At 40.2% G+C, this 26,920-nt stretch overlaps 1 protein-coding gene across 11 annotated transcripts in view; it reads left to right on the top strand.

The window, feature by feature from the left end:
* Positions 1-1,391: 1,391 nt before the first annotated feature.
* LOC132351162 (WASH complex subunit 2-like) overlaps positions 1,392-26,920 on the top strand; it is a 56,601-nt gene continuing 31,072 nt past the window's right edge. For 5 of the 11 annotated variants that reach the window (XM_059901110.1, XM_059901112.1, XM_059901106.1 and 2 more), the window contains exons 1-16: positions 1,392-1,486; positions 1,572-1,694; positions 2,478-2,642; positions 8,659-8,721; positions 10,495-10,668; positions 13,375-13,468; positions 14,875-14,936; positions 16,160-16,207; positions 18,232-18,342; positions 18,907-18,994; positions 19,651-19,722; positions 20,456-20,574; positions 21,047-21,107; positions 22,816-22,875; positions 23,268-23,441; positions 25,881-26,005. In XM_059901110.1, coding sequence (XP_059757093.1) covers positions 1,484-1,486; positions 1,572-1,694; positions 2,478-2,642; positions 8,659-8,721; positions 10,495-10,668; positions 13,375-13,468; positions 14,875-14,936; positions 16,160-16,207; positions 18,232-18,342; positions 18,907-18,994; positions 19,651-19,722; positions 20,456-20,574; positions 21,047-21,107; positions 22,816-22,875; positions 23,268-23,441; positions 25,881-26,005 — 1,542 coding nt within the window. In that variant the 5' untranslated portion in view covers positions 1,392-1,483. The remainder of the gene's footprint in view (positions 1,487-1,571; positions 1,695-2,477; positions 2,643-8,658; positions 8,722-10,494; positions 10,669-13,374; positions 13,469-14,874; positions 14,937-16,159; positions 16,208-18,231; positions 18,343-18,906; positions 18,995-19,650; positions 19,723-20,455; positions 20,575-21,046; positions 21,108-22,815; positions 22,876-23,267; positions 23,442-25,880; positions 26,006-26,920) is intronic. The other 6 variants (XM_059901111.1, XM_059901107.1, XM_059901103.1 and 3 more) reach the window with 3 other exon arrangements.

Here is a 26,920-nt window from a genome sequence, read left to right as displayed (position 1 = left end):
ATTTGTACAAGCATGTAGAAAATAACTGAGGGGGGGGGCACTTAAAACTATCCTTGGGATAACCAGGGAAGTCTTCAGTAAAGAGACAGAAGCAAAAACAAAACAAAGTCCAAGAGTTTGATAAACAAAGGGCATAGGGGAAGTGGTAGGATCTATGTTCAATGCTCACAGTATGACAGGCACCGTGCTATTTTACAAATATTATCACATTTAACACCACATCCCTGCAAGACATGCAACTTCCTTTCACTGAGGAGCACTCACAGGGATTAAATAACTTGGGCACACAGGAATGGAAAGAAATTGGAATCTTCATTTTAAAAGCAAGTTGGTCTGGCAGAAGAAGAACTCTGCAGAGGGGCCTTCAAGGAAGTGTGAGGTGGAATAGGTAGATCACTGAGCGCTCGTGGGAAGCTGGGAAAGTTGAGGATGGATTCACATGCAGGGATCAGATTATAAATGGCTTTTGCCTGTCATATGAGAAGTTTGGACTTGAGTCTGAGAGCAATGCAGAGGCAGTAAAGGATGTTTAAGGAGGCCCTACACAGTGAGCTGAAACCGAGCACGTCGTTAAAAGTACGATGACAGCCAGATACATCAATCTCCAGTAAATCTGGGCGGACCCCCAGACAGGCAGAGGAGACGCAGCAAGGAAGAGGAGCAGCGGCGAGCTTTTCCTCCGCCCACATCGCCGGATGTTTAAAGCCCCTAGGCTTGTTCTCCCACACCTCCTTTTGGCTCCTCTCTCTAAACACACCTGGCTGCCTGCGTGCTTCCGGGGCTAACTACGCGCCGCCACCTGCGCCCTCCAGCTGAAGCGCAACCCGGCCGACCCACCCCTTCAGCGCCCCCTGGCGTCTGCACCCTTGCTCTTTTTTTTAGTGAAATAATTTTTTAAAAATTTTATTTAAGTATAGTTGATTTACAACGTTGTTTTAATTTCTTCTGTATAGCAAAGTGACTCAGTTATACATATATAAACTTTTTTCATATTCTTTTCCATTATGACTTACCACAGGATATTGACCTTATTCATCCATTCTATATGTAATAGTTTGCATCTGCTAACCCCAAACTCCCAATCCATCCCTCCCCCACTCTCCCTTCCCCTTGGCAACCACAAGTCTGTTCTCTGTATCTGTTAGTCTGTTTCACAGATAGTTCATTTGTGTCATATTTTAGATTCCACATATGTGATATCATATGATAGTTGCCGTTCTCTTCCTGACTTACTTCACTTAGTATGATAATCTGTAAGTCCACCCATGGGACTGCAGGGCTCTTCTAACTCGCGTACCTCAGAGAGCGGCCCGGCCTCCTTCCGCAGCGCCCCGCATCCGGTCACATGAAGGGCAGGTCACCTGCTCTCTGGTCACGTGAGGCCGGTCACGTGCCAGGGCCGCACCGCTAGCTTCCGGAGACTTTCGGGGCTCAGCGGGTGTGGTCCTGCGGCTCCCTGAGCCTACCGAACTGCACAGCCAGGATGGTGAGGGCGGCGGTTCGGGTTAGGGTTTGGCCCTGACCGCCGCCTCCCCAGAGCTCAGCCCCTCTTCTCGTCCTTCCCGCTGCAGATGAACGGGACCACACCCGACCAGGAGCGGCCGCCGGTGTCCGAGCCCGTGTGGGAGCGGCCCTGGTCGGTGGAGGAGATCCGCAGGAGCAGCCAGAGCTGGTCGCTGGCAGCCGACGCCGGCGTGAGAGGCGGGCCCCAGGGACCGGAGGGGAGGGCGGGCCTTCTGGGGTGATGCGCGGCCTGCGAGCGGGACGATGGGAGCCCCCAGTCCCCCTCCACCCAGTCGATCCTGTTGCCTCTCACTGACTTAATAACGTCCCTTCTCGCCCTCGAAAACTCCCGGATGGTAGTCCCCAGGCACTTGGGTGGAGGCGGGCTGGTCGACCTTAGCCCTCTCAGTGTTCCCACTCGGACTGCGGCCCTTCCTTGTTTGGGTTTTCTAGCCAGGCTCCCAACTCCACCCTGAGCGGGGATCGGCTTCCGCCACCTCGCAGGCTTACATGGCACTAGTTAGGCTATTCCATGTTGGGACCTGGACTGAGCGGAGCGGTAGACAAACCAGTATATGGATGTCCTTGAGTGGGACTCTTTAGGCCGGGGGCCCAATAAGCTCAGAACTGTGATTCCAGAGTTCCATTTGAATAGGATTTTTGGGTAAGAGTAGTGGTTTGATATTTTTCCCTTTGTCTCTGATCCCTGTAGAATGACAACCAAACAGGACTTTTAAATTCCTCCAGAAACGAGATAGCAAGTATCCATTGACTCATTGCCACTGTTCTGATGAGCTTTCTTAATGTTTTTCGATGCTACTTGGTCTTGGTACTGTCAAAAGCAGCATCCCTTTTACATTCCAGCACATGGGCGCACACACACACAGGCGGAAGGAAATGGGTTCTTTTCTGTTTTGACACGCAGAATAGGTGCATATAATATTGATTCTACTGTATGTTTGTTTTTTAAATAGTTACTACAGTTTCTACAGGAATTCTCACAGCAGACTATCTCTAGGACCCATGAAATCAAGAAACAAGTGGATGGACTAATTCGGGAAACTAAAGCCACAGATTGTCGACTACATAATGTCTTCAATGACTTCCTTATGCTGTCTAATACCCAGTTCATTGAGAACGTGAGTTACTTAGTTACATCAGACTTATAAAAAAATAATACTGTTAGAAGGAGCAAGAGTCACTGTGATACTAAGCGACTCATTATTAGGTTCTCTTAAATATTGGTGAAGTAGTGGTTCTTGGAGATTGATGCCCCCCCCCTTTTTATTAGTAAAGTTTATTTTTTTTCAAGCCTTTGAAAAAACCTAATGATAAAACTTTCTCATATTCCAGTGTTTTCACTGATTTTTAGTTTTGGTGTAGTCAGCAGTTGTGCTGAATTGCATGGCACTCCAACAAGTTTTGTTATGAGCATGCTGTGTAAGGAAAGCCATACACCTGGTCTGATCCTCTGGACACCATCAGGTTATTGATTGTATCCATTATGTCCTGATAAGTTACATTAAAGGCATGTGTGTGTCTACTTGGAATATTCTCAACTAACATTTTGTTATGATAGCTGAACCTATGCCATAGAATCAGCTCTAAACAGATTATTGAGCTTTAACCCAAGTGCTATTTTGTCTATATATTTATCAAATTTCTAGGTGCTAGGTTCTAGGAATACATAGATAAATTAGACAGAGCCCCTCCTTAGAGAAGATCATAATCTTCCATAATAGTGTAATTCCAGAATAAAAAGGAAGCAAGTGTGGCTGGAGCCCAATGACTGTAGGGGAGATTGTTAACAGAGGATGGAGAGGAAGCTTAGTTAAGCTGTTCTGTATTTCTCATAGGGCGGCTAACTTTCTGAGTATCAGTGTTAATTAATCTGTGAAAAGAGAATTAGTAAAGTAGGCTATCTCCTGAGATTGTTAGATGCAAAGTAATAAAAAAAGATTTCAAAAATTGCAAGATTATACAAAGCCCAAGATTTACGATTGTTAAGAAGAGACTAAATATTGTCATGCAGGTATCTTATGCAGCATGTTTGTACATTTTTAGTAGTTCAGGTTGAAATGCCACTACTAGGCTTTTTGGGGAAGCTGTGTGTAAAATAAAGATCTTAATAAAGGTCTTAAATATTTCTTTACCAGTAGGTTTAAAATGTAACAAATATTCTAGTCAACTCTGTAGTCCTTTTCTGGTTGTCTACACAGAATGTCCATGCTTGGTCCTGAGCATCTTTCCCATTGGAAGAGGCAGTTTACAGGACTCTCATCTCTACTTTACAGGTGTATGCAGCCCCATCACTTTTTCATCATGCTGAATTCCGTGTCCTTTTGAATATACCTGTTGCTCTCATTCTGTACCTTTCTTGCTGGATCAGGTGCTTAGCTCTTCTCTGCAGTCAGTGTTGCAGCCCTAGACTGGGCAAGGAATAGAGTTGGGAGGCTTCTTTTGTACCTGATGTGCCTGTAACCACATTGGTACTGGATTGGTACCCGACTGTTACTTTGGGGGTGAGGGGCATCATAAGCTTCTTTTTCTGAATCATAACCTTCAGGTCTTTTTCTTTTCTCTAGCTCTTCTTTTCTGGCCAAGTTTTCTTAGCTTCTGAGTTTCCCATAATCTAGTTTTTGTGGGTGGTTTTTTTGTTTGTTTGTTTTTTGTTTTTGTTGATTATTTGTTGGTAATAGTTCTTTATTTCTGTTCACTTCTTGGATTCCCTACTTTCCATCCATCTCTCCATCCCCTTAGTCCTTATGCCTCTTCCCCTTCCATTCTGCAGCCAAATTCCCCTTTAGATGTGCCTGTTGCTACTGCCAAATCAAACTGCTTCCCAGACCTCCCTATAATGCCATGTGTTACGTGTTTTTCCATTTGTGGTAGAGCATGATGATGTTGAGTATGGCTAATGCTTAATAAAACTCTGAAATAAACTACCTGCTGATAATACATTTGGCAGTGATTTGACTCTGCATGTGTTTTCTTCAAACCCTGGCCAGTACTCATGTATTACAATTCTGGCTTAAATGACGGTGCCATTTGGTTTCATGGTAGTTTATTGGAAAGATACCCACAGTCATAGGTTTCTGGGTTTTAGTAATTGACCTAGAGGCAGCTAGTAGATTGCAAACTGCATTACAGTTAGTGAAACTGAAGAGCAATCAGGACTTTCCAGGGCAAGAGAAATTAGTGCCTTTAGTAAAGGCTCAAGAGGGGACTCTGAAGGAGGAGAAATGCTGATTAACAGTGACCAGTGCATCAGTGTGTTATCCGGAGGGAGTACAATTCTTGAAGCTTCATTAATCAGTTAATTTAGGAATTTTGTCCTGAAACATTAAGTGACCTAGTTAATGATTTCTTTAGTAGCACTTCCCATGATTGTAATTTTACATTTATTGATATGATTCGATGTGTTGAACTCCCTTACTAAATCAAACCCCATATTTTTGCTAAATGTTGTATTCCTTGGGCTCAGCATGAGCCTGATATATAAGGACTCAGTGAATATTTGAATGAATTAATGAGAGATCACAAAAGTGAAAAGGACCAGGGCTGTTTATGACACGTTAAGAAATCTCAGCCCCTCATCAGCGTTTTCCCTAATTCCCCACCTTCACCTCTTACCTCATCTCCCCAAATGAGGAAAAGATGCTTTGAGGGGAAATATCAAAGATATTTAACAGTTCTGGGAATGGCTACCTAATTTTAAAATGATCAAAAAACCCATGAAGCTGTGAGTTGGGTGAAACTGGTAAGGGTGAAGGAAGTTAGCATTGATTTCCTGCTGTGTACTGAGTACTTGAGATGCATGGTCCTGGCCACCCTTGAAAGATCCCATGGGTTTTATGTATTTGCTGGTTGGTTTCTTAGATGTCATGTTTGGCTTTCCACAGGCTGCTGATCTCTTGTGAGGTAGTTTTTAATGACAGGCAATAGAAAAAGCAGGATGTTAGTGCTGTTGAGACCTCAGCATGAAGCTCAACATTTTAGGTTAAATGGTCTCGCTATTTAAAGTCTGATGTGACTTTGGTAGCTGCCTTGTCTTAAAGTCTCCATTTTAAGATTTATTTACTTTATTTCTTCCTGCCTTTGAAAATTACTCCCCAAATTTCTGGCCTTTATAGAACAGTTTTTTTTTTTAAGTATGGAAAAAGAAGAAGCATCTGAAATTTCAGATGCTAAAGGAGAGCCTCTTAACATTTTGACATGTATATTCCAAGTCCATTTTCCATGCAGACATTGGGCTTTAAGTGTTTTCCTTTCTTGTTATAAAAGTAATGAACACTCACTGTAGGAGAGATTGGGATATATAAAAAGTATTAAAGTGTGAAAAAATTAAAACTACAGAAATCAGCTATAATTCCACCACCCCAAATTAACCAGCCACTGAACATTTTGGCATATTTCTTTCTAAGAGTATATATGTATGTGTATAACTTTAACCTTTTCTATATATTGGCAGCCTGCATTTTTCTTAATGTTAGTGTATTATTTTATAAACATTTTAACATCTGTAAGATTTTGTGAACTTAATTTTTATTGTTTTTATTTCCTTATGTGCCTATCATTTAACAATCTCCTGATATCAATTTTTTTAAATAAAATATTTCATGTGTCTAGAAAAGAACAGATAATAACCACAAATGCTAATAATATACACTACCTTGCATTAACAGATTTTAATATTTTGCCATATTTGCTTAAAAGGACCAACTCCCATTTTTTCCCTTATCTCTAAATATTTTGGGTGTGGGCTCCGTTGTATCTCTGCCTTTTTACTCTTCTTACCTGGAGAGTATATCTGTGTGGATGTATGTCGGTGCAGGTGTATATGAGGTAGGGATCTCATTTGGTTCATTTCCATATGAGTAACTTTTACTGTGTAGTTCTTTTTTAAAAATAATTAATTAATTAATTTATCTTTTGGCTGCGTTGGGTCTTCGTTGCTGCACGTGGGTTTTCTCTACTTGTGGCGAGCAGGGGCTGCTCTTCCTTGTGGTGCACGGGCTTTTCATTGCGGTGGCTTCTCTTGTTGCGGAGCACGGGCTCTAGGCACGCTGGCTTCACTAGTTGTGGCTGGTGGGCCCTAGAGCGCAGACTCAGTAGTTGTTGCACCCAGGCTTAGTTGTTCCGTGGCATGTGGGATCTTCCCGGACCAGGGCTCAAACCCGTGTCCCCTGCACTGGCAGGTGGATTCTTTACCACTGCGCCATCAGGGAAGCCCTATTGTGTAGTTCTTTCCCTCAGTGACTTATATGTATGAATGTGTGTTTTTGTGAATATAAAATCAGGTTTACATGTAATTGTGGGTCTGTCTCTTGCCTCTGTCTTTTATTATGTTTATCTGCCATAGTCAGTATCACAATCTTAAATACCAGAGATTTTCTATTAAGTCCTAATAGGGCAAATCCCTGTGACTTCTTTTTATTCAGAATTGTCATGGTTATCCTTGGCTTTTTTCTTTCCTCTGTGAATTTGAGGATTATCTTGCTAAATTCCCCAGAAAATTCTATTAGCACTTTGATTGGAATTGCATAGAATTACAGATTTGGTGTTTGTGACTTTGCACTATAAATCTGATGCCATGAGCATCTTATTGTTTGTATTTATTTTTCTTGGAACTAAATTTCAAGAAGTAGAATTCTTGGGTTAGAAGATACGAACGTTTAAAAATAACATTGTCCAGTCAGATTGGCAGATATTTTTAAAAGGTGGGTAGCATGGTCCCACTGCTGGCAGGAGTCTGGGAAGTAGGCACTTGAATGTGTTGTGGGGACAGTGTGAGTCGCTCCACATTTGTGGCCAGAAATCTGGAGGTAGCTATTAAGTCTAAAAAACAGTTTTGTCCTGTGACTTGGCAATCCTATTTTTGGGAAGCCTATAGAAATAAAAGATCCAGGGCCTAAGAATTTGTGTGCATATGTTTACAGCAGTTTATTTACAACAGCAAAAACTGGAAATCTCCTTAATATTCCCTAATAGAGAATTATTGAATTAATTATAGTCAAGTTCATGCCATAGAATATTGTGCAGATATAAAAAAGATTGAATCAAATCTATTTGCATTGACCTAGAAAGTGGTTTATGTGAATATCAAGTGAAAAAGTGGGGCAGAGAAATGTGTAAAGTATAAGTGCATTTTTATTTAAAAGCAGGAAGAGTGGGAGAACTCTGAATATGTGCATATGTCTGTATATATTTGTGTATGTTTCTATGTGGGAAACATAGAGGAGCACACACCAAGTTTAAATTGGTTATTCTGAGGGTTTGGTTGGAGGTAAGGATGGAAAAATTTTTAAACACATCTCTTTCACTTATATCTTTATATTGACTTTTTAATTGACTTATAATTCACATACCATAAAGTTCACCCTTTTAAAAAGTGTACAAGTCAATAGGTATTAGTGTATTCACAAAGTTTTGTAACCATCACCAATATCTAATTCCAGAACATTTTCATCATTGCACTATTTATAATGAGAATGTTTTACTTTGGAAGTTTAAACAACAATGTATAGTTAAAAAAGGAAATTACAATGAGTTGCCAGAGTGATAGATCTATTTTGGAAAAGAGAGGCTGCCTGCTCCAGCTGTATGGGTCAGTCCCATGCCTGGCCTTCTGGCAAATCATTGGTAGGCTTGGCCTATCTATTTTCTTATAAATGGGATAATAAAAATTTAGCAACCATTTTAAGCAACAGGATTAAAATAACTTACCTTTACCGTTTCCACTGTGCAAAATGTTAAAGCTCTTGTTACCTAGTAGGTAGGTTCTACCACTTGGTATTCTCATAGCCTCACATTTGAGTACCTGTATCATTGCTCTGTCAGCATTAAGTATTAGATTAAACAAGAAAGTGTGAACACCAATTTCTTATTGTTTTTGTGACTGTGGTCAACAATGAGATTGAAGTTTTTTTCCTCATGTTTCCTAGTCATTTGTGTCTTTTTTTTTAAACTTAATTTTGGGAGAGTTGACTACTGTTCTTTGCTTTTTGCCCTTGACCAGCTCCCTCAGCCATTTGTTGAATAATCATTTCTTCCCCATCTTTGTCTTTTTTTTAAATTGTGTATTGAATTCTTACATTGTAATTGACTCCAAATGCTGTTTTGACCATTCCAAACTGAATTTGCTTCCGTGTTTAGCGTGTATATGATGAAGAAGTGGAGGAGCCAGTGCTCAAACCTGAGGCAGAAAAACCAGAACAGGTACTTGCGTTAAATCACTTTTCTTTTGGGCTCCTTTCGAGAAGAAAAGTGGTGGAGATTTGTGATGTGGCTGGTGGAGGGATTGTGGGCAGGGAGGTGGACACTGGGGGTAATTGGAAAAGCTGCTCCTGACAGCCCAACAATTGAACTCTTTAGTTTGTGAAATTTAGTGTATTAAGAAATGTATAGATTAAGTTCCTGAATTCTGGCTTAAGAATAGAGCAGAGGTATGCAGAGATTTTCTGTAAAGGACCAGATAATAAATATTTTGTTTGCTGGCCGCATTAACCTATGTCTCTTCGCTGCTTTTTCTTCTCTTCCTCCTCCCCTTCCCCCTCCTCCGTTAAAAATGTAAAAGCCTTTCTTACCTTTACCTTGAGGGCTATAAAAAAAGTAGGCCATGCTGGGCTGTAGTTTGTGAGTTCTTTGAAGATTGTGCTTCCCTATCCTTTCATGATTGCTTTGATTCTTATTCCTACCAGTTTGAAAATGAAAGTAAGATGAAAGCCATATTGATTGTAACATATGAAGACGTTAGACTAAGAAAGGATATTAGAAACCAGCTACAGTTCTGCCTGTTTCTAGCCTTAAAAAAAAATTTTTTTTAATCTTTATTTTTAATAGTACTCAGGGATTTGCTAACCATTTAAGTGCTATAGTATCTGGTTACACCAAGTCAGGGTTCAATTTTAAGGTGATAGCTATTTAGTGAATTATTTTTAAAACATCCATTATATATTTATTTCACAGGCATGTTTTCGCACACTTAGTACAATGTTAGCTATTTAACTCAGAATCAAGCATACCAGAGTGCAGAAAAGATGCAGCCAAAACAAAAAAGCTAAATTAGAAAGACTTCCACACTTGAGGTAGTATAAAATACTCTTCAGATGCTCCCCTTTGGCTGTCAAAACAACACTGTATGGTTTGGTTCTTTCTGTAATTATGTATCAACTTCTAGAATATTTGTGAGGAGGGGAAATGACACTAAATATATTTTGCAATATTTCTTACAACTGATGACACAGTTGAGTGTATGAGAGCTGCTGTTATAGGAGGTGGAGACCTGTGGAATATTTTGAGCAGGTTGGTGATGTGTACGAGTTTTGTCGGGGTTGGGGGCATTGTTCTAGGGTGATGTACAGGATAGATTAGAGATGAAACTGACCCTCTCTTGGTTTGAAACAAGTTCATAGAATAATCGTAATTGTCCAGTTATTTTTTTTTTTAACTGTAATTGAAAAATGACACCTCTGGCTGGGGTATTTTCTTCTAAGTCTTAGCTCCTAAAATTGTCCAAAGGATCATTAAGCAAGGTTAGTGGGATACAGCCATGGCAAAGCTAAAAGTCTAGGCCCTTCGTTCCTCCAGTAGCAAGGAGGTGAAGTGCCCCTGGATGTCTTGTGATTTGCCGTTCATTATTAAGATTCTTTTACATAGCCTATAAAAGCTGAACCATCACACCATAGTTGTGCTTTTGTTTTTGTAGATGATGAACCCGGAGCTCCAGGACCTTACGTAGTTCGATGTGTGTTCAACACATAGACAAACTTGGGATTTACCACTCCAAAGTCTGTGTTGAGGCATTCAGCAGAATCTGACTTTTAACGTTTTTAATTGTTTAACATTTTAAATTGTTAAGAATTTAACATTTTTAATTAAAATTTGGGGGTTTTTTTGGAGCATGAGTCTAGGCTTTAGCAAACATTCCCAGTGTTTTATTAGGGTGGTATCGATATACTGGAGATCTTACTGAACAGTATTTTTTCCTAGGAAAAGACCCGGGAACAGAAAGAAGTAGATCTGATTCCTAAAGTTCAGGAGGCTGTGAACTACGGTTTACAAGTGTTGGACAGTGCATTTGAGCAACTAGATATAAAAGCAGGAAACTCAGACTCTGAAGAAGATGATGCTAATGAGCGGGTGGAATTGATCCTTGAGCCAAAGGTAAAGACATTCAGTTGAAATATTTATTGTCATACCTGTTGTGTTTTGGGTACTTTACTTGGGCACAGAATTGGTAAGACATGGACTTCACTTCTAGGAAGTGAGGATGTCACTTAGCAGTCTCATACTGACTCCATCGATCAGAAAGAGTTGCTGTACACAAGCATCGATTGAGCACTTACTAGGTACTAGCATGCCAAGTTGGGGGAGTACAAAGGTGCAGGACATGGTTCCTACTCTCAGGATGCTTATTACAGCAGTACCAGATGGTGCGAGAGAGGAGGCTTTACAAGAGTCACCATCATAAGTGCTCTGACTTCTAGCTGGGGAAATTAGGGTGAAGATGAGATCTGAATTGGGTTTTGAAGGATGAGGAGGCCCGTGAGAGGTAGGGATTGTTGGGAACCTGACATTCTGCAGCTTGCACTAAGAGGGAACCTCCAAAGTGTTGAAAGACATGTGAGTTGTTCCCAGGTTTTGGCCAATATGAATAAAGCTGCTATGAGTGTTCACGAAGAAACTATTAGCAGATGTTTATTGCTTTACTGTTACTTTCTCTCAGGCTCAGTAGTAAACACAGGAGGTTGCCTTACTGATTTTGAGAGTCCTTGTGACACATAAGTGCCTTGTGAATTGAAACATGCTGCAAAACCAGTCTCTTCTAGTCCTTCATTTCACTGCACATTTCTCTTCCGATTTGAGCTTATAGCGCCAAGTTGGGGCTGATCCTTTAACCGTGATATGCTCGCCGGCTTGCTTTTTCACCATAGGGATTTGGAAGTCAGCAGCAGACCCTGGGAAATGTGTTGCCTGGGCCACACTTACTACTTCCAAGTCACACACCACTTTCTCTGTTACAGGAGGACTTTGGAAACAAGCCTCCTAAGCCAGTGAACGATTAGCTCAATTAGCACTTCCATTTCTTTGCACTAAATTGGTTGCTGTTGTATCTTTTACACTAACCTTCCCAAGCTTTCTGTCATTGGTGAAGCATCAGAATTGTTCTTCCCTGCACCCAGGTTCTTTTCTATAGGGAGGAGATATTAAGGCCAAAGGGCCATGCCTCACTGTGAAGATGGGAGGTTGCCCCAGGGTGGAGTGCTTTCTTTTCTGTTTCTTTTTTTTTTTTTCAGGTCTTTTACCTCCTTAGGTATGTTTATTCCTACGTATTTTATTCTTTATGTTGCCATGGTGAATGGGATTGTTTCCTTAATTTCTCTTCCTGATCTTTCGTTGTTAGTGTATAGGAATGCAAGAGATTTCTGTGCATTGATTTTGTATCCTGCAACTTTACCAAATTCATTGATTAGCTCTAGTAGTTTTCTGGTGGCATCTTTAGGATTATCTATGTATAGTATCATGTTATCTGCAAACAGTGACAGTTTTACTTCTTCCTTTTTTTTTTAAATTAATTAATTTTATTTATTTTTGGCTGTGTTGGGTCTTCGTTGCTGTGCACGGGCTTTCTCTAATTGTGGCGAGTGGGGGCTACTCTTCGTTGCGGTGCGCGGGCTTCCCATTGTGGTGGCTTCTCTTGTTGTGGAGCACAGGGTCTAGGCATGCGGGCTTCAGTAGTTGTGGCATGCAGGCTCAATAGTTGTGGCTCGCGGGCTCTAGAGCACAGGCTCAGTAGTTGTGGTGCATGGGCTTAGTTGCTTCACGGCATGTGGGATCTTCCCGGACCAGGGCTCGAACCCGTGTCCCCTGCATTGGCAGGCGGATTCTCAACCACTGTGCCACTAGAAAAACCCTTTACTTCTTCTTTTGGAGTGCTTTCTTAACTCTAAATTTTTGATGTGTGTGATGGCCTTCAGTGGAAGGATCTCCAACATGTACTATTCTGTAGACAGTATCCTTCATTTTGTTTTGTTGTTTTATCATCTGGTCTTATTTTAACAATTTCACTTCTCTAAATTCTGCAGTGTGAACCTCTGGAGCATATTATTATTCTCTTCTTTGGGTTATTTTTTTCTGCTGGGTAGTTCTCATCAGTCTGTTGGAAACATTCCTTTAGTTAATTATGTTGACTGTAAATATTCGCCCAGTTGCCACTCTTGTTTCTTTTCATCTAGCCCATGCTTTATGTTCTGTGTTCCTGCCTCTCTGCCCTGATGAAGTGTGAAGGAGTCCCTCCTCCATTACCTTCCTTTGTGCCTTACTTGTGTCCTGTTTGTACACACGTCCCCCTACCCACCTGCCTTCTCAAGTCATAAAACCGTTTGGGTTATTTCCTCAGTGTGCTTCTCCAAATTTAGGACTTGGATCTTGAGATTGATTGATTGGTTGATTTTTACTCACCAGAGTTGAATTTTAGGGGAGGAAGATAGGTTACCATCATCAAAGGTTGCCAGAATTTCCTGTTTCTTTCCTTGTTCCTCCTCCTTTTGGACGTATTACTATGAAGTTGTACCCCTTTCCTTGTTTGGTTACTGCTAGTAAACTTTTTGCAAGCCTTTGTCATTTTTGTTAATAAGGCACTTGAGAAGGGAGATTCTATGTGATTCAGCTTTACTTTGCCATCTTTACCTAGGATTTAACTTTTTTTTAATCAGTGATTTAAAAAAAAAATCCTGCTGTGTTTCTTATTCTCCACTTTCATTATGTAACTTTTGGGCGGTAGTCAGATGGAACAAGATGTCAAATGGAATACCTAATTTTATTTTCAACATAAATATTTAATGGCTTATTCCCTTTCATTGTTTACAGGATCTATACATTGACCGTCCTTTACCTTATTTAATTGGGTCAAAGCTATTCATGGAGCAGGAAGATGTAGGTCTTGGAGAGCTATCTAGTGAAGGTACTCTTTTGCACCAAATATTTTTGTTGCTTTTAACATTTATATCTTAACTTTTTATTTAAAAATAATTTCAGACTTTACATTAAAGTTATAAGACTAGTAGAGAGAGCGCCCACATACTGTTTACCCAGGTTTACCATTTGTGAACATTTCACCACATTTGTTTTATCATTCTCTCTATATATACATAATATTTTTTTCTGAACCTGTTTGGGAGACATCATGCAGACGTCATGCCCTCTTACTTCTCCGTACGGTTGGCAGTCTGTATCCATGGGTTTTTGCATCTATGTATTCAACCAACCTGGATTGAAAATATTTGGGAATAAAAAATTCCAGAAAGTCCCAAAAGCAAAACTTAAATTTGCCACGCACAGGCAGCTATTTACACAGCATTTATTTACATTGTATTTACAACTATTTATGTATCATTTACATTGTATGAGGTATTATAAGTAATCTGGAGATGATTTAAGGCTGTATACAGGAGAAGGATGTGGGAAGGTGTGTGTGTAGGTTATATGCAGACTACGCCATCTTGGTATCTGTGTGTGTGTGTGTGTGTGTGTGTGTGTGTGTGTGTGTTGGGGAAAGGGGGTCCTGGAACCAGTCCCTCAAGGGACAACTGTATTTCTGTGTGTGTTTTCTAAGAATAAGAACTTTCTCTTATAGCTGCATATTCTGCATATTCATTTGCACATGTCATCTTGGTTGGACATGTCTACTGGGCTTTGATGTGAGGCTTTTAATATGTCTATCCTGTTTATTGATAGAAAAATTATCAAAGTGGTTGAATCCTGTGAGACTTGGCAAGTATGTACAAATCAAATATACTTGACTTTTCAACCTCTTCTTTCGATGTAACTTTTATATGAAATAAAGTCACCAAGTGACTGTTCTCCAACAGCAGCAACAAAAAGTATAATTATCAAAGTGAGGAAATTTTAACTGGATGTACTACTAGCTAATACTCAGTCATATTCAAATTTTTCCAGTTGACCCAATAATGTTCTTTACAGTCTCTCTTTTTCTCTGGTTCAGAATCCAGTCCACTCACTGCATTTAGTTGTCAAATCTCTCTAGTCTTCTTTCAATCTGATACCATTTCTCAGCCTTTTTTTGCTTTTTACAACCTCAACATCTTCGAGGAGTGCAAACCAGTTTTTTCTTTGTAACGAATATATATTTTTTTGTAACTAATAGGTATCTTGTGGGGTGATACTTTGAGGCTATGTAAATGTTCCATTCCTCACTATAGTGAAGATACTTTTAATTCCAGTTAATGGGTATAGATGGTTTTATCAAAATCTTTAGATACTGATGTATGGTGGTTTGTGATCTTGAAAAGGAACTAAGGATCTTTTCCTATGAATATTGGCGATAACCTTTATCTTTCTTCTTACCAGAAGGTTCAGTAGGCAGCGATCGTGGTAGTATTGCGGACAGTGAAGAAGAGAATGAAGAAGAGGTAAGGGCTTTCTGGTGTGTCCAGGTCATGGTGGGCAGGAAACTTAGGGTGTGTTTAGTGGGCTAAATAAATAGCGTATTTGTGAATTAGCAGTTTGTTTACATAAATCTTTTAATAGTGACAGAAGCCATATTCTGAAGTTTTTCCCCTTGGGGTGGGAGTTCCTTTTTGTCTTGTATACAAAAACCAAGGAAAACTGCTTTAATCTCTTTTACCATTACCCTCCCACCTCCCCACCAAATTCTCTTCTTGCCAATATATTTTGAGGGCGGCAGCTTAGATATTTTGGTGGAATCTCTGCTTGAGATACAGTCTTTGAGTAAGTTCTATCTTTGAGTAATTCCAGGGAAAAAGTCCACATTTAAAACTTTCTTTTACTATAAAGACTTTGTAGACCAGAAGGATGCTGAAAGCATCCACTTACATGTTAGCTTTGCTGCTGCCTCTGGCATCTTCATACCCACAGAGCATGATCTGACTCCCTTCTCTACGGTCTCAGGGTCTGTGGGCCTTGGCCACTGTTGTATCTGGGGTTGTTCCTTTAAATGGAATACTCATTATTGCAAAGGGCAGAAACCCTTTGAAGGATAGTCCCTGAGTGTTGATTTATAAACGGAGACAGCTTTGTATGTGTGCTCCTCTCTTCTCTGTCTCCACAGTCTCCGTTTCCTGTCCTCCTCCCTCCAGCCCTCCCAACAAAAAAACCTAATAGTAGGAAATAAACTTTTCTAAAATAACCTTGCTGTATAACTGATTGTCTTTAGCTAAATCCTTTGCTTTTAGCCATTGAAGCAACTCTTTACCTCATTGCTCATATTAAATACTCATGTTCCCTTCTTGGGCCTGATGAAGTAATTATCCTACTTAGAGGGAAAATAGAAAATGTAGTCCAAAATGTAAAATAATGCAAACCAACTTTTGATAATTTAGTTAATTAAATGTGCAACTCTTACTTTAAATCCAAAGGTTAGAGATGATAGGGCAGATCAATATGAACAAATAGAGAGGTTTAAATGAATCACAGAAATGACATGTTAACTGGAATAGTCCTTGGCGACATTGCCAACTCTCCACCTTATCTGCACCTTGATACGTCAGGTGACCAGTAGTCGGTACAGAGAGACCCAGTGTTGGCTACCCCAGAGACTTAGACCCGAGATCATTTCTGTGCTTCCAAGTAAAGCCTGTGTTAACAAAAAAGCCTCTTTTTTTTCCTCCTAAAGGAGTCAGATGAAGATTTTGCCAATCATAGTGACAATGATCAAAACCGGGTAAGATGCATATGTTGAAGTGACTTAAATTTTAATTGAAGCCTAGCATTTATACTAAATCTATACTAAAATTACTTTTGATTGACTTACGGAAAAGTAAGGATTTATTCATGTTTACAACTATTCATGTTTCCTTCAAATGTTTCATGTTTTTAGGCTAACTACCCTCTTGTATATTTTTTCTCATTTGCTTTATATTTTATCTTCATTTTTCTTAGACAACAAAGAAGTAAGAAACGAAATTGAGAAATGGAGCCTGTAAAACAAGGCCTGATTACCCACACTGAATTTTTCACATGAACACACCTTTTCTGTTTTAAAATTTGAGACAATATAGCAGTAAGGCTAAGGAACACTCCAAAAATGGAAATCTTATTATCCTACTATCTTAGCACTGTTGTCTTAATTTTTGTATATCCTTCTAAGGACATATTCTTTTCATAACATGCATAGTTTATTTTCTGTTATTTTATATTAACATGTCAAGTGTTTCCTTGACATTTTAAATAGTCTTTGTAATTTGCTTTGTAAACTTCTATATTTTTTTTAACATACATATGTAATACTGTTGTAGTCTTTAAATGTGTATGGGAAATAGTTTATTTTTAAATTTTAATTTTTGACATAATGCTGCATTCAGTGTTTTCATACATAAAAATCCTTTCCTTCTGTGAACTCTTTCCTTAGGAATTAGGTGGTGTAGAGTTACTTGATACTACTGTCTAATGGACATTCAGATGAACAGATCATGCATAATGATTTTCCCAGAATCTCATCAGCCCTGGGATTATGATTTTTGCTACCATAGTATATGTACAGTGGTATATTGAGATGATCCCAATTTGCATTTCACTTTCCTAATTTGGAAATATTTTTTCACAAAAATTTCCAATTATCAAATGAAAGATTTAGCACTTTTTGGTTGTTACTTGTATTTTTTTCAGTTGTATTCACGAATGTGGCTCATCTTTATAATTTTAATAATCCTTCTGTACAGTGTATTTATTTCTATGGAATTTACTGTTAAGATCTGTAAATTCAGACAGTTTTTAAAAAATTAATTAATTAATTAGTTTTGGTTGCACCGGATCTTAGTTGCAGCACACAGGATCTTCGTTGCAGCATGTTTAGTTGTGGCATGCGGGCTTCTTAGTTGCAGCATGCATGTGGGATCTAGTTCCCTGATTAGGGATTGAACCTGGGTCCCCTGCATTGGGAGCACAGAGTGTTGCCCACTGGACCACCAGCGAAGTCCCTGGACAGTTTTTCAAATAATACAGTATGGTGATTAAAAGCATTGGTAGAACCATTTGTTTGTATTGTTAAAGATAGATTTGCTGTGTGTGCCACTGCTAACCTCAGAGTTCTAAGGATTAAATTAGTTTAAAAAGTGCTTTTAGCATAGTGCTTGGCACAGTTTATTGATTTCCATGTTAAAAATTTTTTTTTTAATTATACAATTTTTACATACCAGTGGCTGCCTTTCTAAAAAGTTAGAACTTAACACATAAGACTAAGTTTGAGTCATCCAATCCTCATCACCTCACAGTCTCCACAAGTAACTGGTGTTATCATCTGGGAGTGCATATTCCAAGTGTTGTTCTTTGCTTTCACAAATATGTCTGTGTTCATAGAAATGGTGTAGTATATGTGTCAGGGAGTGGTCAGGATATCATTCTGGGTTTATCATTCACTGTTTTGGCACTTGATTGGCCTTGGATGTCTCTCCAATTGTTACAGCTTATTCCTTTTAACTATTAATATTCTTATTAAGGTAAGACTATACTTATTTAGCTTATTCATTTCTCTAGTGGTAGACATTTTTATTATTTCAGTCTTTTGCTATTGCACTGAAAATAAACCTTGTGTGTTACTTGTTCTAGCACATTTACTGCTTCATAACTTTTGGTGCATTATTTGTTGTTCCCAATTTGAAGAAGAAGTCTAAAGGCTAAGTGGCAGTATCTCTTTTTCAGCTTGATGACTGTATCTAATAGTTTTAATCTGGTGGTTTATACTCTTAGCACACTGCACAAATGAGTGATGAAGAAGAGGATGATGATGGTTGTGACATTTTCGCTGACTCTGAGAAGGAGGAGGAAGATATTGAGGACATTGAAGAGAATTCCAGACCTGTAAGAAAGACTATAGTTGCTATCGCTTGGCAAGGTTTTAGAAATGGTACCTAGTACTCGTTCCTTTTATTGTCATTTATATTTGTAACCGTCTCATTTTGCATCATATTTGTAATTTCATTTACACTTTTGGAAATAATGGTTGAGCATCCCAAGTTGCCTTACAAGTACCACTTTCTTCTCCAAATGTTAAGATTTTACAAGTTAGATCATTCAAAATATATTCAGTTTCAGAGTTTTAAGATCCTAATACTCCCCCCCACCCAAGCACTTCATGGTAGTTTTCTTATCTAGATCTAGATAAGAAAACTACCATGTATTAAAGTGAAGTATAAAAAAATAAGGAAATAAAGACATCTCCCTTTGAAGGAGCACTGAGTCTTCTTAGGTGATCTGTACAGGGTGCATGTGTTTACATTTATTTAGTTAAACCTTATTTTCCCATCAGTTCAATTTCTTTGCCATTGTTTACATAGTTTTGTTAGGTGTCCAAAAGTAAACTGTACTAGTTTGTTACAAAAAATATTACAAAAAGGTGATTCTTTTGGTCTTCTCTGCCTGTAGAAAAAAAGTAGACCTACATCATTTGCTGATGAGCTGGCAGCTCGGATCAAAGGGGATGCTGCAAGCCGGATGGAAGAGGAGCAAACAGGTATGAGCTAAAGGGGCACCCCCCAAGCTGCCACCGATATGAGCTAAAGGGGCAGTGGGGAAGTGTAGGACCCTCTGCTGGGCTTCACTGAGTGTAGATTTCCTTGTTTAATTACTAAGGCACAAGAGGCTTAAATTGTAGTTCTTATCTTTTTTGGCTTATAGACTCTTTGATAACTGAACACTGTGGACCCCCACCCCCAGCCCATCTCCCAAAAAATGCACATATGTGCATCTATATATGCAGTTTCATGGGATTAATGGGTACCACAGAGAACCATGGGCCCCAGATGAAGAATCCTTGGCTTAATATTTACTCCTATATTTTATTTTGACTAGATAAAAATGTACCATACACTATATTCTAGTGATTTAACAGAGTGGAAAGGTGTCAGAAGAAGTCTTTCAGCAAGTGCAGTCCTGTTATGCACGTGACCCTGGTATGGTAGCTGAAGCTTTCTGCCTTAAAAAGAGGCACTTTTGAGTGTCTGCTCTGGGTAAGGCACCGAGAGGGGTGCTCAGGTGGAGCTGAGATACAAAGTTTAATGTCTTGCTCTTAGCTTAGGAGTTGTGAGGATGGCAGATGTGTGTGAAGAATCAGTAGGTAAATACTAAGGGTGGACTGAGTATTGTTCAAACTGTGAAATATTCTTCAAGCCTTATCCCCAGGGGAAACAGAACCTCGGAAGACATTGAAAGAGAAGAAGGAAAGGAAAACTCCCTCAGATGGTAAGCCTTTCCCCTCAATTCTCTTGTTTTAGGAGGCTCTTGACTCGGGAATGGGAATATTGCTTATGTGATCTGTAGAAGTGCCTCTTTAAGTGCTGACAAATGAGGTCTGTCTCTGTACACTTTTTGAAAGCATTTGAAAGCATGCTTTTGGGGTGTGGGGAGAAGTGAGTGTGGAGTTAAAATGCTTTAAAGATTTGAATTACTAGATTTTATAGGGATCATTAGCTGTCTTTCTAGACTTCTGTAGACGTTTAGAAACTAGGGAGCTCTAGCATTTGTTTTCAATAAGAAATATTATATCAGACCCTTTAACATTCAGTGGTAATGTCCATTATGTTTCCACCTGGGACTGTGTCAATCTGCAGCTCTCTCTTCAGTCTACCTTTCTGTCCCTCAAATTCTGGTGGAATAGGTCTTGAACGGCAATCGAAGCATAGACTTGCTTCAGAAGAAATTTAGATGAAAGTAATTGCCTGCAGAGTTTACCTTACCCCAGACATTTACAGACTTGAGAGTGGGAAACCAAAGAGCATTTTAAGGGATTCAGTGAACTGTTTAATGAGTTTTTGTCTGAAGGTCCTGAGACTGCCAGCATTCAAGTAGTCCTTGTTACATATGGTTAGATAAACTCTATGCCAGTTTTGGAGGTGTTATAAAGGTTAATCTCCAGAACTGGGGTTCTAAACCCATCTTTAATTCTCCCTGCAAAACATTTCTTTCTGTTTGCTAGATGAAGAAGATAACTTATTCGCACCCCCCAAGCTGACAGATGAAGACTTCTCACCATTTGGTTCTAGAGGTGGCCTGTTCAGCGGAGGGAAGGGACTTTTTGATGATGAGGATGAGGAGGTGAGTCAGCGGGAATAGCGAAGCTCTCCATAGCTGTGTCACGTGTCCACAAGGAAGAAATACAGTTAGTTCCTTTAGTAAGGAAAGGATGGCTTCTTAGTTGGAAGTCGCTTCTACTTTCATATTTTAGGAGATTTTGAACTAAGAATCACAAAGTGAGGAAATACTGTATCCTGATGCCCTTTGTTAAATAGGGAGAGGATGTGAGAGTGTTAATAGTGGAAAATTTACTTGGTTAAGTGATTGTTTCTTACCTTGTCTTTTGTCTTTTTCCACGTTTGTATTTAATTCCTGGGCAGACCTAAATTATTTCAGGGTCTGATTTTGTCATAGTCTTCACTTTGGAACTGATTTTCTGACAGAACAGTAAATATGTAGCTTTCAACTTTACAAGGCACTTTTCTTTAGAAATCTTTACTGCAGCTCCATTTTCCTCTGCTATTTTGAACTGTGTTGTATACTTTATTACAAGCAGAGTGACCTCTTCATGGATGCCCCTCAGGATCGGGGAAATCGAGCCTCTGTTAATGAAGGTGAGCGTGGATTGATGCTGCCTGTGCTTCTTCATGCACAGATTTCCAGACCTGGTTACTTCCCATCAGGAGATGGAACCCCTGAAGTTTTTCCCAAACCTTGTTTCTCTGTTAGGCAGGAAGCTGTTGTGTTCGCCTTGATCTAGTTAAAAGCTGTTCATTTGTACTAATTCATGTCTTGGAAAAAACAAGAAGTACCATCTGTAAACCCACATCACAATTTTGTCTCTTTAGAGAATTCACAGTCAACCAGCGAAAGCACTCTGGCAGTGTTGAGGATATTTTAATTTAATCAAGTTTAGTTCAAAGAAACATTTCTGAAATTCTGCACATAAGTTGGAGATCAGTAATTCCTCAGCCCAGTGTGCATTAGAATAATTTGTGGAATTTTTAAAAAGCATCCATAAGCTATTTAAAAACTTAAAAATTTTATTCCATTAGGTCTGTGATAGTTCTTGGGAATTGGGAATGAGTTATTTTAAGCGACTTGGTCTCCCCAGGCCACAAGTTGTCAGATTTTAGACTTATTATGATGCTGGCTGACCTGATTGTCTTGAGGTTCCTGCTCTCCACTTTTTGGCACTGTGGCTTGCCTAGTTTCTTGCTTTCCTGTTTTTGTCTTCATTTCTGTCACTGACATCTCTGATATTTTGCTCTTCTTTTTTTTTTTTTTTTATAGATTTTATTTATTTATTTATTTATTTATGGCCGTGTTGGGTCTTCGTTGCTGCGCGCGGGCTTTCTCTAGTTGCGGCTAGCGGGGGCTACTCTTCGTTGTGGTGCACAGGCTTCTCATTGCGATGGCTCCTCTTGTTGCGGAGCACAGGCTGTAGGCACGTGGGCTTCAGTAGTGGTGGCTTGCAGGCTCTAGAGCTCAGGCTCAGTAGTTGTGGCACATGGGCTTAGTTGCTCCACGGCATGTGGGATCTTCCCGGACCAGGGCTCAAACCCGTGTCCCCTGCATTAGGAGGCGGCGTCTTAACCACTGCGCCGCCAGGGAAGCCCATTGCTGTTCTTTTTTACTTGGTTATTCTCATCAAACTGGACTGGATGGAGTCGGAACTGTTGAGCCCTGCTTGCTCTGTCCCTGCCTCCCCCATTTGTGCTCTACATCTTCCTTGGCCTCCCCAGCCAACCCCAGTGTTATAGCCTGCCCAGAGTCAGTGATCTTCCATGGGAGTCACAGCCTAGATTGATTTAATACCAAAAAAAAAAGTCATCACATTGGTAGAGAGGACGATACTAAGGAATTTTAAAATGGCTCTTTTAGGAAAAATCAGTTAAAAAAATTTTTTTTTTATTGGGGTATAGTTGTTTTACAGTGTTGTGTTAGTTTCTACTGTACAGTGAAGTGGAGTTCCCTGTGCTATACAGTAGGTCCTCATTAGTTATCTATTTTATGCATATTAGTGTATATACATCAGTCCCAATCTCCCAATTCATCCCACTCCTACCTTTCCCCCCTTGGTGTTCATATGTTTGTTCTCTACGTCTGTGTGTCTATTTCTGCCTTGCAAACGGGTTCATCTGTACCATTTTTCTAGATTCCACATATGTGCGTTAATATATGATATTTGTTTTTAGGAAAAATTAGTTTTAAAATTCTCCTATTAGCTGTGTATTGTATTGCACATATTTTAGGAAGGTGCATTTAACAAGGAAAGTTGTTTTCTCTGTTGAAATGTTATCTCTTTGTTTCTCATTTTAGTGTCTTCATCCTCCAAACCTGGAAAGAAAATCCCAGCAGGAGCTGTTTCTGTATTTTTAGGTATCATAACTTAGAGTTTGTTTTTAAAAACTATGTAACTGTTTTGTCATTTTTAAGATTGTCATCTTCAAAGGACTGACTGGGGAGGAGAGTATGAAGAACTTCTGTGGGCATCGAAGAGTGAGAGCTCACTTAACCTGTGTTAGCTCATATTCCCTTAGAAATCAGTGGCCTTGGACTTTTTTCGGTCTGAGTGATCAGTTTATTCTGCATTGTGGGACATTCTGTATCAGTAAAGGATGGAGGTTGTTGGGTCCTGTTAATGTGTTTTGTGGATGAACTGAAACTACAAGTTCTTGGTGGTGGTACTGTTCTTTTTTTCCCCTCCTGTAAAGTCAGGAAGTGCACCCACCCTGGCTTACAGCTGGTTTGTCCTGTCCCTCCACCCACAGGGGACACTGATGTGTTTGGTGCCACCTGTGCTCCGTCACTGAAGGAGGCCCAGAAGCCCGAGCAGCCCACTCCAGGGAAAAGCTCGTACCTCCCAGCGCCTGCTGGCCTCTTCGATGATGATGATGATGATGATGACTTTTTTGCAGCATCCCATAGCAAACCTCCCAAGACAGGTACAGCTCCATCCTCTGTTTCTGGGAATTTAGCCAAATAAAGAATGTTGACCTAGGGGAGTTCCCTGGTGGTCTAGTGGTTGGGATTCCAGGCTTTCATTGCTGTGGCCCGGGTTCAGTCCCTGGTCAGGGAACTGAGATCCTACAAGCCGTGTGGTGCAGGCAGAGAAAAAAAAAAAAAAGAAAAGAAAAAAAAATGTTGACCTAAAAAGGCATGAAGTTCATCTAGTTCCTTTTCTCTTTGCAGTGCCAGAATCCCTCCTCAAGCATTCCTGTCAGAGTTGTCTCATCTCTACTTAGATAGTTATGGTGCCTTGGAGGTCCGTATTTTATGGACCAGTTTTTCCTGCTTTGGAAACTAATTACTAGGATTATCTTTCTTGTTTAGAGAGAAATCTGTTCCCCTCTAATATCTGCCCAAGATGCTAGTTTTGACCTTTTCAGTTAGAGAGAAAGTTTTAATCACACCTTCTTCCAGAGTCCTTAGGAAAATACATGAGCATGAGCAGAACGTTCATGCTGGCTGTTCAGTTCCCAGCTTCTCCGCTCTGTGCCAGAAAGCCCAGGTGACCTTGACTTTCTCTTCTGTAACAGGGTTTTTAGCTCTTTGGCCACTTTGGCACTCTCCTTTCTTCTCCCCTCAGATTTCAGCCAGCTTGTTCATGAAGTCACTCCTCTGAATCAGTTGTTATTTAATGAGCAGATGTCTCTCCCAGGACTCTTGTCAAAACGCAGATTCCGATTCACTGGGTGGGGCCTGCGATTCTGCATTTCTGACAGGCTCCCTGGTGGGCAGAGATTGCTTGTCCATGGGTTGCGCTTGGAGTAGCAAAGGATTGGGTTTATTGGTTGTCTTTCTAGAAAAGAAGGGTAGACCACTGAGGTGCACACAGCTTCCAGCAACATGAGCAACAAAGGGCTTTTTCTCCTAAGGACTAGGTGGACCAGGAAGCATCGAGAAGCAGGGTCTCTGGACTTAGCTCCCTTTCCAGCAGTAGGTGTGAAAGTGAGGACAGCAGCAGAAATGCGAGGGAAGTAATAGCCTGGTTTTAGGAAGAGTGCAAACTGGACACATACTACGCTCACATCTAGGCTGACTGAAATGACAGTGAATAAAGGGAGTAAGTGCCTCTCGTGGCTTGGAAGGGCTCTCACTTGGTGGGATTAACTGATTTGGAATCACAAGTAAGTTGGTGCCGCTTTCCTTGACAGCTGCTGTTCTCCTGGGACATTCGTGAGTCAGTGCCCTATTTCAGTGACACACACTTCATTCAGAGCAGCAATGCTTGTGGTAGCGAAAGGTTGGAATCCCCCCCAAATATTCATCAGTAGGGTAAATTATGGTCCTTCCATTCAGTGGAATTTTGTGAAACTGTGAGAAAGAATGAGTTTTATGTGTGTTGACATGGGAAGAGATACCCTAGGTACATTGAGTGAAAAATGCAAATCATAAGACACATTCTTCAAATTGTGTTATCATTTATAGCCATATTTGTGAATAACTGGAGTTAACATGTTAGTATATCTTTTGTGGAAATTAGAAGCATGTATGTCAAACTGTTCCTGCTGACCTTGTTTGGGTGGGCAGGTGGGCTTATGTGGGAGGTTTCAGTTTTTGCTTTTATATGACTCTGTATAGTTTGACTTTTTTTTTTAATTTTTAAAAAAGATTTATTATTTATTTTTATTATTTATTTATTTATTATTTATTTTTGGCTGGGTTGGGTCTTAGTTGCGGCATGTGGGATCTTCATTGAGGCATGCGGGATCTTTTGTTGCGGCGCGCGGGCTTCTCTCTAGTTGTGGCATGCAGGTTTTCTCTTCTCTAGTTGTGGCACGCAGGCTCCAGGGCATGTGGGCTCTGTAGTTATGGTGCATGGGCTCCAGGGCACATTGGCTCTGTAATTTGTGGCTCTCTTGTTGAGGTGCGTGAGCTCAATAGTTGTGGCACGCAGGCTTAGTTGCCCCACGGCATGTAGGATCTTAGTTCCCTGACCAGGGATTGAACCCGCATCCCCTGCATTGTAAGGCGGATTCTTTACCACTGGACCACCAGGGAAGTCCCAGTTTAACTTTTTAAAAGCAGGAGCCAACTGTCACTTCTCAGATTCCTAGAGCGGTTGACTCTTAAATGATCTTTCTTTCTGTAGGTCTCTTTTTACCCTTTATGCCAGTCCAAACTACTCTAAGCATAAGGTACTGCTGCTTGGATAAGGGTGTAAGCCAGATGGTTAAACTGTCTGTCCTGCATTTCATTGGAGTAGCTGTTGTGTTCTTTGAAAAATTCCAATCAAGTCCACTTAATATTTCTTCGTAACTAATCAAGCAATAACATACTTTTTCTGTTTATTCTTTGGGAGAGAAGAATATTTAATCTGTGAATTTCGTGGTGGGATTTTTGACCTCCGTGTAATTTTATGCTGTGGTCTCTTTCTAAAGACAAAGTCAAATCCACTGCCAGTATCTTTGATGAGGAAGGAGATCTGTTCAAAGAAAAAGCGGCAGCTTTGCCAGAGGCTACTGTAAGTCAGACAGATGAAAATAAAGCAAGAAAAGAAAAAAAGGTGAGCAGGAGGGAAGACTAAACATGGGAGTGTAGATTTGGGGCATCTTGTTAATTCACTGGAACCCAGAGGGAAGTATTGTTCCTTTCAAGTGTATAGCAAACGTCAAATGTACAGAGAGTTGAAAGAATACATCAAACACCCAAATAACTAGCACCTAAATTCAGCAGTTGTTGCATTTTGCCTTCCTTGGTGGTCTTAACATCCACTGGTGATCTTTTCCTGAACCAGTTATCATGTTGGGTGGCGGGGAAAACAAAAGAATGTGGTTCTACTTCTACTATTTCTTCTATGTTAATTAGCTGGCATTCTTCTGAACAGAAGATATCTCCTTCTTTCCTGCCTTTATAGTATCACTATAGGATCATAGATTCGCTATTCGACATGTTATGATCCGTTAACATCGTAATTCAAATTGACCTGTATTTGGCCAATAGGCTGCATCTCCATCACTCTTTAAGCTCTTCTGGCTGCTGTCCCTTCCCTTGCTATCCTGCACAGCTTGAAACCCTGACCCTCTCTGCCTCTGACCACCTAGGTGCCAGCATTCAGAACCCAGCAGGCTCCTAGGATGCCCACCTTAGGTTCCAGCTTAGGTACATGTCCCACTTGTGCACTGTATGAGGTAGGCAGTCTGTCCTACCCTGATCCCCCAGATGTGCCCTCTGCTTTATCTTTTTTTTCTCTTTTCTCACAGTTCCCTCTGCCTGGAATGTTCTTGCTTGTACCATCTCCCATGTCCAGGTCCTGACTGTCCTGAGAAATTTACTTTACAAGGACTGTTTCTTCCTTCATTCCTAGCATATACCAATTTTTAAATTCTTTCTCATGGTACCTCTCTTTTTGCATTAATTCTTTATATGTACTTGATACATGTCCAAGGTCCATGATGTTTTTATTCCCCTGCTGCATGGC

This window comes from Balaenoptera ricei, chromosome 16 (genome assembly GCF_028023285.1).
Source record: "Balaenoptera ricei isolate mBalRic1 chromosome 16, mBalRic1.hap2, whole genome shotgun sequence".
In the NCBI taxonomy this organism is placed as follows: Eukaryota; Metazoa; Chordata; class Mammalia; order Artiodactyla; family Balaenopteridae; genus Balaenoptera; species Balaenoptera ricei.
Note: the sequence above shows the minus strand (reverse complement) of the source record. Positions and strands in the feature narration are given on the sequence as shown.